Source organism: Lynx canadensis, chromosome E1 (assembly GCF_007474595.2).
Source record: "Lynx canadensis isolate LIC74 chromosome E1, mLynCan4.pri.v2, whole genome shotgun sequence".
NCBI classification, from domain to species: domain Eukaryota; kingdom Metazoa; phylum Chordata; class Mammalia; order Carnivora; family Felidae; genus Lynx; species Lynx canadensis.
Window position 1 is genome coordinate 8596047 of NC_044316.2, and position 12326 is coordinate 8608372.

The following is a 12326-nucleotide window of genomic DNA, read 5'->3' on the forward strand; positions in this document are numbered from 1 at the left end:
CGCGTCGGGCTCTGTGCTGACAGCTCGGAGCCCGGAGCCTGCTTCGGATTCTGTGTCTCCCTCTCTCTCTGCCCCTCCCCCGCTCATGCTCTGTCTCTCTCTCTCTCTCTCTCTCTCTCTGTCAAAAATAAATAAACATTAAAAAAAATAAAAAAAAAAAAAGCACAGGCAGTAAGATGTTGACAAACCTCCGTGATCACTGCTGGGTGTTATGATAAGGGGTGTGTTTTAGGAGTCTGTGTGTGCCTGTGTTCTCTAGTTTCCAAAATACGGCATGCAAATGTTTTTCATTTACAGTAAAGAAAAAGTTACTTAAGCAAAACAACTCCTGAGATACCACAGGACCTCCTGGAATGCAAGCAATGCCCCATTTTGCAGCTCATCCAGGGTCAACGCCTCTGTCATTCCACACCCCTTGACGCTCAGTTCCCTTGGAAAGAGTTCCCCAAGTCCCGTCGATGGGTTAGAATATGCTTTGCATTTCTCCCGTCTTTGCCTCTACGGCCACCTCTCTGAGTTCATTGCTCAGTCGTGATTTCATCGGGCCATTTCCCCACTCGGACCTCCCCCAACTCCTTGACCTACAGTTGAAGACCTCCCCACCTCACGTGCCCCGCCATCATGAATCACAGCCCGGTCTCCTTAACTATGGCTCCCAACGCACTGTGTATTTTTCCGCCCGTGTTTTGGCTCAGACTACCCCCAAGGTACCCCGCGTACCCAAGGGTCTTTCTCCTTTTCTGTTTCCTTCGAGGCAGAGCTGAAAATCCACCCTATCTGTGATTCCGGCCCCCACCACCCTCAGAGGAGATACATTTCTACTTCCCAACCCATTCGTGTTACACAGAGAATAACGAGGATAATACAAATAATCCTTTCTCTCTCTCTCTCTCTCTCTCTCTCTCTCTCTCTCTTTTTTTAAATTTCTCCTTTAGATCGGGTGTCTTTATTTCCTTTCCATAGCTCCGAAGCCTAGTAAAGAGTAGAAAATTAAGGTTTGGAAGGACACATAAGGCTTTCCGGGACAGGACGCTCGTACCTTTCTATCAACGCAATCCTTTAATAAGTGAATAGAGGAGCAGCTGATTTCGATGCTGCCACCAAAGCCCTGTGGCTTTGGTTCTCTTTCCCCGGCTCCTCCTGGGGGGGGAGGGGGGGGGTCCCTAACAGAAGCCCGCCAACCGGAGGGTGTTGGGGAAAGTCTTCCGCATGCTCATGCACTTTTCCTGGTCGATGTACAGGGAGTTGGCTTTGACGGCCAGGTCGTGCCCCAGGGTGGCTTTGCTGTGAACCAGCGACTGCAAGGTGTCCTCTGCTTCCCTCAGACGCTGTTGCAAGGTCTGGATGGTGTCGTCCACCTCGTATACTTCATTGACGAGGCTGCGGAGGCAGAGAAGCGCCCGGTTAGGTTGGCGGAAGTCACTCCCCCGAGACCGGCCGTGTGCTGAATTAAGGGCCTGCGTGGTTACTGGATTCCCACTGGACGGCGGCTGCTGGGCTGAGTCCCCCAGCAGACGTCAGAAAAGAAGGAACCAGTGCTTGGGCTCCCTTGTGGTTCCGGTACCAGGCCGGGGCCACTCCCCTTAACTACACCCAGAATCCAAAAAGCAAGGATTTTAAGGACACCGTCAAATTTTCATACCCACGGATATTAAATTGCTGTATTTTAGGGGCGCCTGGGTAGCTCAGTCGGTTAAGCCCCTGACTCTTGATCTCAGTTCAAGGCCTGGACCTCAAGGTTGGGAGTTCAAGCCCCACGCTGGGCTCCGCGCTGGGAGTGGATTCTACTTTTAAAAAAATATTATATTTTATTTTTTGTTTTTAATTTTTTTTTTTTTACATTTATTTATTTTTGATAGACGGAGAGAGACAGAGCACAAGTGGGGGAGGGTCAGAGAGAGAAGGAGACACGGAATCCGAAGCAGGCTCCAGGCCCGGAGCTGTCGGCACAGAGCCCAAGGCGGGGCCCGAACTCACGGACCGCGAGGTCCTGAACCAGCTGAAGTCAAGACGCTTAACCGACTGAGCCACTCAGGCGCCCCCAAAATGTCATATTTTAAAACAGAGGCAAAACTTGTAAACCTGTGACAGTGTGATATTTTTTTAAATAGTAAAAATGGGGGGAAAAAATCAAAGCTCAGCTGGACTTTCTGATATTTATTTCATCATGGAAATTATTTTCATTGTTAGGGACTTTACTCAGTGGCTAAAATGCAGCACAAACTGTCAACATAGCCTGGGGGGGGGGGGGACAGTGAGAGGGGTTAGTTAATGGGACATTCCTCAGATCATAATGCCCCTGCCCCCCAGCAGCATCCCCAGGTAAGGCCTCAAGTTCCCAGAGTCAACGTACTTGTAAAGGCGGAAAACATAATAAACCGGAAACTGATCATGCTTGAAATCAGCTACATAAAACTGTGGAACAGGCTGTAGTTCCAATTACCTTGTGGCGGTAAAAAGAAACATGACACGTTTTTCATTAAGATAAAAGAGAAAAAAAAAAATTCATTCCATGGAAAAACCTATAGCATCTCCTCAAGTTACATGGGTCAATATTGTTTTAATTGTTGTTTCCGTGAGTATCAGTGAAACTTCGCCAAAGGTCTGTTGACCTTGTCAACGGTGAACTGCCTGGTCTGCTCTGAGCCACTTCTCTCTTTTGTTCTCTTTTCTACTGGGGTATTGTATCTTATTCATTTGCAAAGAGCTCTTCCAGTATTAGGCATGCTGTTTTTTTTTTTTTTTTTTTGCTGGTTTTTTTTTTTGTTTGTTTTGTTTTGTTTTTGGTCTGCCTTCCTTCTGGCAAATGTTTTCCCAAAGTTGTTTTTTGCCTTTTTGATTTTGGTTATGATGTTTTTATTATACGTATGATTTCAATTTTTTACAGTAAGCCAAATCTTTCCCCCTCTCTCTCTCTCTTTTGGTGATTCCTTCCACCGTGTTTGTATTTAGAAAGTCTTTCTCTTCCTGAGGAGCAGTTAAGCAGGCGCTCCTTTACCCATGGATTTGGCCAATTACACTGAGGAGAGAGGACTACGTGGTCACTTAAGAGAAAGAATAGGAAACAGTTTATAAAAAGACAATAATAGGGGTGCCTGGGTGGCTCAGGCGGTTAAGCATCTGACTCTTGATTTCAGCTCAGGTCATGATCTCACGGTTCATGAGTTCGAGCCCCGGGTCGGGCTCTGTGCTGACAGCTCGGAGCCTGGAGCCTGTTTCGGATTCTGTGTCTCCCTTTCTCTCTGCCCTTTCCCCTACTCATGCTCTGTCTCTCTCTGTCTCTCAAAAATAAATAAATGTTAAAACGATTTTTTTAATTAAAAAAACAGATAATAATAATGATAGCAACACACTTATTAACTACTTTATTATATATAAATACAGTATATAACATGTATATGTGTATTATATACATACTATACGTGTAGTATATATACAAATATATATGCATATGTATATACAGTCCTAAGTACTTTCCATGATCAGACAATTTAATCCTCATAACAATACCACAAAGTAGATACTACGATTATCCCCATTTTACAGATGACAAAACCGAGGCATAAGGAATTTAGGTAACTCTCCTTACAGTTTTGCATGGAACTAGCCATCAGCTGCTTTTAATTACCGTGCTGCTCCCCTGTCTGACTCTAGTCTGTTGAAAACACAACTTCAAATTTACCAAATTGTAACTAGTGATTCAATATTAAGGTCTTCTTAAAAAAAAAAAAAAAATTAACGTCTTCTTTATTTGGGAACTCATTTGTCAGCAGACTGGAGGGGCACGGAATTAATCAAAATCTACAGTAATATAGGGGCACCTGACTGGCTCAGTTGGTAGAGCATGTGACTCGTGATCTCAGGGTCATGAGTTTGAGCCCCACATTAAGCATGGAGCCTACTTTTAAAAAATTTTTCTTAACGTTTATTTATTATTGAGAGAGCGTGAGCAGGGGAGGGGCAGAGAGAGAGATACACAGAATCCAAAGCGGGCTCCAGGCTCCGAGCTGTCAGCACAGAACCCGACGTGGGGCTCGAACTCACAAACCGCGAGATCGTGACCTGAGCCGAAGTCCGACGCTTAACCGACTGAGCCACCCGGGCGCCCCTAAAAACATAAAATAAAATAGACAGTAATAATATAAAGAGAACAGTGACAATGAACAGAATAAAGATACGGTGTCCCTAGAGATAGAAAGGGATTTCTCCATCATAGAAAAACACCCAGGCCATGAGAAAATCATTATACCGAGGCAACCGTATAGCTTCACAGAACCCTGCAGCTGGAAGATAAATGTGAGAGGTCATCAAGCCCAGCTTCCTTGTTTTGCAGACAAGGAAATTGAGCTGGGGGACTGATGAACTGCCCTCTCCACAGGCAGGCGGCCCACATGAATTTATAAGCTTCACGCGGTTATCCAGGAAACCAAGAAGGAAATAAGGAGCCTCACTGGCCATAATAAGGAACTGGGTCCTATTTCCTGCCCCTACCCTCTCCGCTCCCTGCAAGCAAAGCACAGAAGCAGAGACCCGGGAAGCTGGCTTCAGGATACAGGACCCCGTTGGGTAAGACCGTCTCATTCCTATTTGTAATCCCCACAATGTAGGGTTGCCAGGTAATATACAGGATGCCCAGTTAAATTCGAATTCCAGATAAATGTGCAATTTTTTCAGGATACTAGCTTTTTAACTGCAACAGACGACACGCAACATAGAATTTACCACCTTAACCATTTAAAAAAAAATTTTGCAGTTTGTTTATTTGAGATAGAAAGCATGAGTGAGAGAGGGAGGGGCAGAGAGAGAGGGAGAGAGGGAGAATCCCAAGCAGGCTCCACGCTGTCAGCACAGAGCCCGACGCGGGGCTCGAACCCACGAACCGTGAGATCACGACCTGAGCCGAAGTCGGACGCTCAACCGACTGAGCCCCCCAGATGCCCCTTCTCACTCATCTTTCAAGGCCACATCTCACCGCTGGCTTCCTTGTTCTCCGCAGATCACAGAGAGCTGTTCTGCTGAAACCACTCATTTTGGGAGGGGAATTACAGAACTGAAAAAACATTTTGCGTTCAAATACAAATAAAGCTACCGTCATTTTTTTTTTTTTTTAATGTACCAAGATTATTTAAGTGGAGCAGAGCCTGGTCTGGCCTCCCACCAAAGATGCCAAAAATGTTTTAGCATTGCTTTTGAAAGAACCCCTTCGGAAAACTTGAAATGAAAACAAAAGTCTGGACACGAAAACTGCAATTTTTCACTCACTCCCCGGAATCCACGGTCTTTCTCGTTTCTTCGTCTACACGGCCAAAGGGTTCCTCTCCGAAGGATGAGGGTGAATAAGGAAAATGATCCCCTCCCTCAATCGTCATCCCAAATTCCACGGCTGTTCCTCTAGGACCGTATCTTTTGACAACGACACTTTAACGAGAAATCTTGACGGAAACAAAAGTCGGTTTTGTCCTGAGGTCAGGAAAGGGGGCAGGGGCAACAGACATACTGTGGGTTCTACAGGAAGCAAAGGGAGAGTAAATTCTGCGTAGCCCTGAAGGGGGAAGAAAGTAACAATCACGCAGCCCTGAATGCCTCCTTGTCTGCTTAGACGACTTAGACGGCTGCTCAGAAACCTTTTAAAAAGCAGCCCCTTGTGTGTCGGTCGGATGGCAGTGTGAACAATTTATGGATCCCCGTCTCCCCTTCTGGTGCCGCTGCAGAAACTCTCAGAGAAGGAAACTTCGCTCAGCGTCCCCTGATAATATTTGCGGAGAGCCACAACCTGCAAGCAAATCCTGAAGGGGCGGGATGGGCCTTGCTCTCACTCCCGGCGTCCTGGGAAGCAAACGGGCGCTGCAGACTGGCCGTCGGGGGACCTGCCTGGCCTCCAGGGTGGCGGAGGTCAGCTCACCCCGAATAATGCCCGGGCTGCGTGTGGGGAGGGGCTCCCTGGAACCCACTTGGGGAAGCGTGGTGCCAGCCTGGGTGCGCTGCTCTGTGATGGCCCGGACGGCCGCCCCGCCAGGAGAAAGGCAGCCGCTCCGTTGACCTATCTGCTGAAGCACGCTTCTTAGCATCCGACACACACAACGTCCATACTGCGCGGGGACGGTGCTCTGCAGGAACGATCTCCTCTGTGACCCTCTGTCTCATCCTCTGCGAGGGAGACAGGGGTGCAGTTCCTGCCTTGCCCACTCACTCCACACGGGCGTTGAGGAGGTCGGATGAGATGGGCCCGCCGTAGGGGGATGGTACAATCACCACCCCGGTGAGAGACGGGGAGAGAGATGGTTGGTTTGGTTGAATGGGGCTCTGCGGTGAGGTGGGCAAGGACTCACTCTGCGTCTCTACGCGCCAAGTCGCTCAACCCGCTTGTGCCTCAGTTTCCTTGTTTGTAAAATGCGGGGAGTCAGTGAGGTTCTGGAGGGCTGAGGACGGGCCCCGGCACTGAACGAGAGACAAGCAGCCACTGTATTCCGGCCATCGCCCTCTTTCTTGTCTTCGCCATCGTTGGATTGTTGGCCTCACCGCCATCTCCCTTGGCCTCCGAGGAATCCACACTTGTGTCTCCGGCCGGGGCTCAAAGCTGTTTTAGCCCTAGGATAAATCCTTTGTGATGATGAGGGAACCCCATCCGGGAACCAGGCGGGAGACAAGACCAGCGGGCGGCCGCCCCCCCCCCCCCCCCCCACCGGCACCAGAAAGGAATCTGGAAGTTCAAGCGCAGCCCCTTCGCGCCTCCACTTGCTATAAGTTCGATTTGCTTCCGAACGGGGCCTTTCCTGACCTGAGAAGGGCAATGATGAGATCCAGAAAGAAAAAATTGGACGTGAAGCCAGAATGTGGGGCGGAGCGGAGGGGGTGGGGTGGGGTGGGGGGAAGCTTTGGCCAATTCCCCAGGAACCCATCCCAAAAAGGGATGTTTGAAGTTAAAATCATCACCCTAATAAGATGCATCTAGCATTCAGCGGCCTCCAAATCTTCCTGTTCCTGTGTATGTGCAGGACGTGACGAGGGCCAGCTGCTTTTGATTTCTACTGAGAACAGAATACACTGAAATGAGCTTAACAAAAAGGGTCCTAGGGGACCGCGATGATGGTCTTGATGAGGAGAGGAGATATTAAATGCCAAGAGAGGCCAATGAGAACAAGTGAGTGAGAGCAAAGAGACAGGGGTCATTGGAACTGGTACCACACGCCCCTTTTCTGATGAGTCCCAGGCCCTGAAATACACACAGGAAACAACACTTACAAGAGAGGTACTTATAAGAGAGGTGTTCTGCAAACCCCAGACCCCAGGAGAGTGCAGAGGAACCCGGACGCCCCACTGGCCCCAATGAATGAGCCTCAATGTTTATTATCATTTTTTTTTTTTTGCATATAGTATTGGTATCATTTCCTTTTTTTAAAAAAATTTACCATTTATTTACTATAAAATTTTTTTTAAGTTTATTTTTGACAGAGAGAGAGAGAGAGAGAGAGAGACATAGCATGAGCAGGGGAGAGGCAGAGACAGAGGGAGACACAGAATCCGAAGCGGGCTCCGGGCTCTGAGACATCAGCACAGAGCCCGATGCAAGGCTCGAACGCACGGACTGGGAGATCATGACCTGAGCCGAAGTCAGATGCTGAACCCACTGAGCCACCCAGGCGCCCCCATCTCAACTGTTTGTAAGCATACAGTTCAGTGGCATTAAATACTTTCAAACCGTGGGGCCTCCGTCACCACCACCCACCCCCAGAATTATCATTCATCCTCCTCAATTGCAACGTCGTGCCCATCATGAATAATTACGAATGCTCTTGAAGGAGGCTCCTACAGAATCAGCATCACTGTGCTCCGCGATCTGACCGGTGTGAAAGCAGGAAGCGCCTTCATGAAGACCACAGAGCCACCATCGGGCTGGTGGGTTGCCCCCCAGGCGCGTCCCCCCCAGCCTGGCCCTCCTGCCAGGGGCGCTCTCCCGCCTCACCGTAGCTGAGCCATGTCCCGGCAGAGCTCTATGTTGGGTCTCCTGGTGCGCTCGTCCAGTCTGGTCTGAGCCACCTTCAGGAAGGCGGACTTGTCCTTGATGGCCTTCTTGATGGATTCTATGGTCATCTCAGTCTGGAAGATCTCCTGCAGGGTCTGTAGGGAGAGAAGCAAATGCCTGAGGCTTCTTGCATTTGAGGAGAGGGCCCCTTGCCCTCCCGTGGGGAGGGGGTTTCTCTGAGCTCCTTGATCCCTCCCAGCCCCGTCCCTTGGGAATCTCCGGAGAGCTGACTGTGGGCATCTCTTCCCAGGTCCAGGTGCCACCTGCCAGGTGGGGAGAGTATTTACACGATAGAGATGAGCAAAGACTGCAAATTGGAGCTTCCTTCCCACCCACAACCGCTAGATCGCCTGTTAAATATTTAGCAGCGCGCGTGTGTGCCTATGGCGGGAGGTGTGAGTGGCCCTTACTTCCCTCCTCAATCAGGATGTCCTGCCTCTTTGTCTTCTTACTAGCCTCATAGAGGCGTTTTCCTGCTGGTGGACGATTTGCCTTGAAGCTAATCAAGTTCAAGTTTCTGGGTGTCTCACTTGCGTGAGAGGAGCACTGGCAGTTTGGGGGTCCTGACTTTCTATTCTCTTTTCATAAAGAGGGTTCCCCCCGCCCCCAAACTGCATCACCCTGGATCCCTCCCTGGTCTCTTCTCCTAGACCCTGACAATTCCGCCTTCTGCCACGACCTTGACCTCTGCACTCCCAATTCTCCCCATCCGCCCACCACTCTCCCCTTCCTCGGCCACCTTCCTGTGGCCTGGAGACACATCCCAGGGTCACCCAACCTCTGGGTCTCTCTAAGATACAAGATGGCAGGACCAATGTGTTGCCCATGTGTGTTTACCCCCCAAAGTGCCCAGCATAGTACTTCGAATGCAGCTGGTAGGGCCTGAATGCTATTCTCTTCCCCAGCCCCCCAAAAGTTCCTGTGTCCAAGTCCTAACCCCAGTGTCTCAGAATGTGATTGTATTTGAAGAAAGCGCCTCTCAGAGAGGCAATTATGTTAAAAAGAGGTCACTGGGGGGGACGGGGGGTGCCTTGGGGCTCAGTCGGTTACGCATCTGACTTCGGCTCAGGTCACCATCTCACAGTTTGTGGGTTCGAGCCTCACGTCGGATCCTCTCTCCCCCCCCCCCCGCCCCTTCCCCACTCATGTGCCTTTTCTCTTTCTCTCAAAAATAATTAAAAAAAATTTTTTTTTAATGAGGTCATTAGGGTAGGTCCTAGTCCAGTACGACTGGTGTCCTCATAAGCAGAGGAGATTAGGACACGAGCAGGCATGGAGGGGAGAGCATGGGACACACGGGGAGAAGATGGCCATCTGTAAGCCAAGGAGAGAGACCTCAGAAGAGACCAACCCTACCCTGCTGACTCTTCGATCTTGGGACTTGCAGCTTCCAGAATTGTGAGAAAATCGATTTCTGGTGTGTAAGCCACCCGGTCTGTCGTGCTTTGTTACGACAGCCTTAGCCAACTGATGCAGAAGTAAATACAGGTTTGTTGAACAAAGGGACTCCGATCGCGCGAGCCTTCTAGAGGCCTTTGGAATAGCTTCGGACTGCCCCGTGGACACCTTCCCACTGATGTCTCCTACCGTGTGGCTCCAGCCCGCCTTGGCAAGTTTCTCTTCCCAGGACACACGCCATCCGTTTACAGACCTGACCCCCGCCTCTGACCGGCCACCTCCTGAGGCTTTGCTGGAGACGTCACTCCGCCTGAATGTTCGCTTCCTTCCCCAGACCCCGGCGACACTTTGTGTATTTAGTATCTGGCGACCGCGGTTTATAACTTTCTATCGTTACTGATTGTTCATGAGCTTCCCACGTGTCGCTGGGAAGCTTCACAAATACAAGCTTCCTGGGGGCACGACGGACTATCCTACTTCTCTCTTCTGTAGCGCGCTGCCCGGATCAACAGATCTCCTGCCCAAAGGAGACACCAGGAGAAGGGGACTTCAACCGCTGCCATCCAGGAGAGCCTGGTGTCCCCAGGGGGATAATATCACCTTCCAGCAACATGGCTGAATGCGTCAAGTTCTTAAAATAAGAAATGAAAACCCATACGCAGCATAATCCACAGAAATCATAACGGCTCCAAGAGAGACGCGGAAGAAAGAGCTCCTTGTTTATCTTGAAACACTCGACTTCTGCTGAAGTCCTTCATTTTATTGTCATCGTAAAACGTTTATGCTTAGAGCACTTTAAGAAGTTCAATATCAGAAACACTTTGAACCACCTAATCGTTTCCTGGTTTGGGTTTCAGAAAAAGGGCCTGAAATAATTGAACAGAAAACATCCCTGCCATATGTTCTAATAATACATTCGCTTCCTAGTTACATCCAGCGATCCATTAAACTTTAACCATAATATTTTTGTTTCTATTAACTACTAGGAACCTTTCCACGCACAGTGCATTCTTTGTATTCCAAACACAAGTGGATTCCGATTTCATTTTGACACCTGGCTACCTGGCTAACATAAATGGCGTGCTTTGTACTGGCTTTAATTTTCCTCGGTCTGGATGGCCAGGAGGTCGTGTGTCTTACGGCATCTCGGCGGCGGCGGTGAGAGATTTGTGATCTCAGAGCCCCCTGCCCCATCTATCCGGGTCAGCCAAGGGGTACCACGGGCGCTTGATTTACCTTCGCTAAGTGAATCTGAATCTTATTTTTAGCGTCTGCGGTCTCAGCAATACGACTGGTGAAAGACAAGTTCACTTTGTTGAACTGATTCCACATCTCGTTGGCAGTCACAACCAACAGGTTGTGAATGTCGTCCCTTAGCTTGGAAGAGGCCGCTCGCGTACTTTGGGAATGGAGAACATTGTCATCCGTAAATTTGGCCCAGGACTCGGGCACTGAGACCCTGGAGGGGAAAAAAAAAAAAAAAAAAGTAGAATCATACGTGGGTGACAAGGACGAATCAGCCTAGATGGCCTGCAGGAAATCATTCATTTTGTGAAAGACAGAACCCCAGAGCAATGAATCCTGGTTTTATTGCCTAAAATATAAACATCAGAGCAAAGCTTGTCGAAAACTTTTCGGAATTGTTCCTTATTTTCCGGCTAATGTTTCTGTAAATCCAAAGCATACACTAAGTCCAGTCGGGAGGCCTGGGGGGATTGATGAAGGGTATCAGCGTGTTGAGTCATAAGAAATGTGTCTCACTGGCCCAATAAACATATGAAGAAACATCCAACCTCAGGAGTAATCAAGGCAGTACTAACGAAAACAGTAATATAGTAATAACCCTTTACTGGAATAGCAAAGAGTGAAGAGAATGATAATGTTCTGGTGAGCATGTTTTAAACGTGTTTTAATGTTTATTTATTCATGGGGGGAGGGGCAGAGAGAGAGGGACAGACAGAGAATCCCCAGCAAGGTTCCCCGACGCGGGCTCAAGCTCACGAACTGTGAGATCATGACCTGAATCGAAATCAAGAGTCAGATGCTTACCCAACTGAGCCAGCCAGGTGCCCCAAGGCAAGGAAAATATGCTTCATTTCAACTGTGGTCATGGTGATACAGGCACAGAAATTTGTCAAAACCCACCCAAATGTACACCAAATGTATTCCAGTGTAGGTGAATTTCACCTCAATCAAGTTGGGTTTTTTTTTTTTTTTAAAGGGAAGGATTGGAAAAAGACCATGAACCCAAGACTGCATCCAGGGGCCTGGCATGGAAACCACTGATGGAACAAGTTTAATGTTCAACATTTAAAGCAACAAGCAGTGATGGGGCGCCTGGGCGGCTCAGTTGGGTAAGCGTCCGACTTCGGCTCCGGTCGTGACCTCACAGTTTGTGGGTTCAAGCCCCAAGTTGGGCTCTGGGCTGACAGCTCGGAGCCTGGAGCCTGCTTCAGATTCTGTGTCTCCCGCTCTCTCTGCCCTTCCCCCACTTGCACTCTGTCTCTGTCTCTCAAAATAAATAAACGTTAAAAAAAAAATTTTTTTTAAGCAACAAGCAGTGATAATAAAACAGGAAGCTGGTTTTTTTTATCCCACAGTTTCTGCTTCAAGTAGCTGTTATTTTCACAGGTAGAACTATAAACAAATATTCTTTTTTTGAGCTTTTAAAAATATGTATTCTTGAAGTACAGTGGATTACAACGTCCTAATAGTTTCAGGTGTACAACACAGTGATTTGATGATTCTATACATTACTCAGTGCTCACCACAATAAGTGTAAACAACAAATATTCTTTTACAAAATAATACAGGATGCTAGAGTCAAGGCCTGACGGAGGAATATGCACGCTTACTGAAGATCCGTCCAAAGCAGGGAGGATCTCTTCTCTTCCCATGTTTTCCA

At 48.5% G+C, this 12326-nt stretch overlaps 1 protein-coding gene across 1 annotated transcript in view; it reads right to left on the minus strand.

Moving 5' to 3' along the window:
• Positions 1-1036: 1036 nt before the first annotated feature.
• TEKT3 (tektin 3) overlaps positions 1037-12326 on the minus strand; it is a 35807-nt gene continuing 24517 nt past the window's right edge. Inside the window, exons 6-8 of the mRNA XM_030296791.1 lie at positions 10658-10880; positions 7964-8118; positions 1037-1380 (exon numbers count right to left, since the gene is read on the minus strand). Of these exons, the coding sequence (XP_030152651.1) occupies positions 1164-1380; positions 7964-8118; positions 10658-10880 (595 nt within the window). The 3' untranslated portion in view covers positions 1037-1163. The remainder of the gene's footprint in view (positions 1381-7963; positions 8119-10657; positions 10881-12326) is intronic.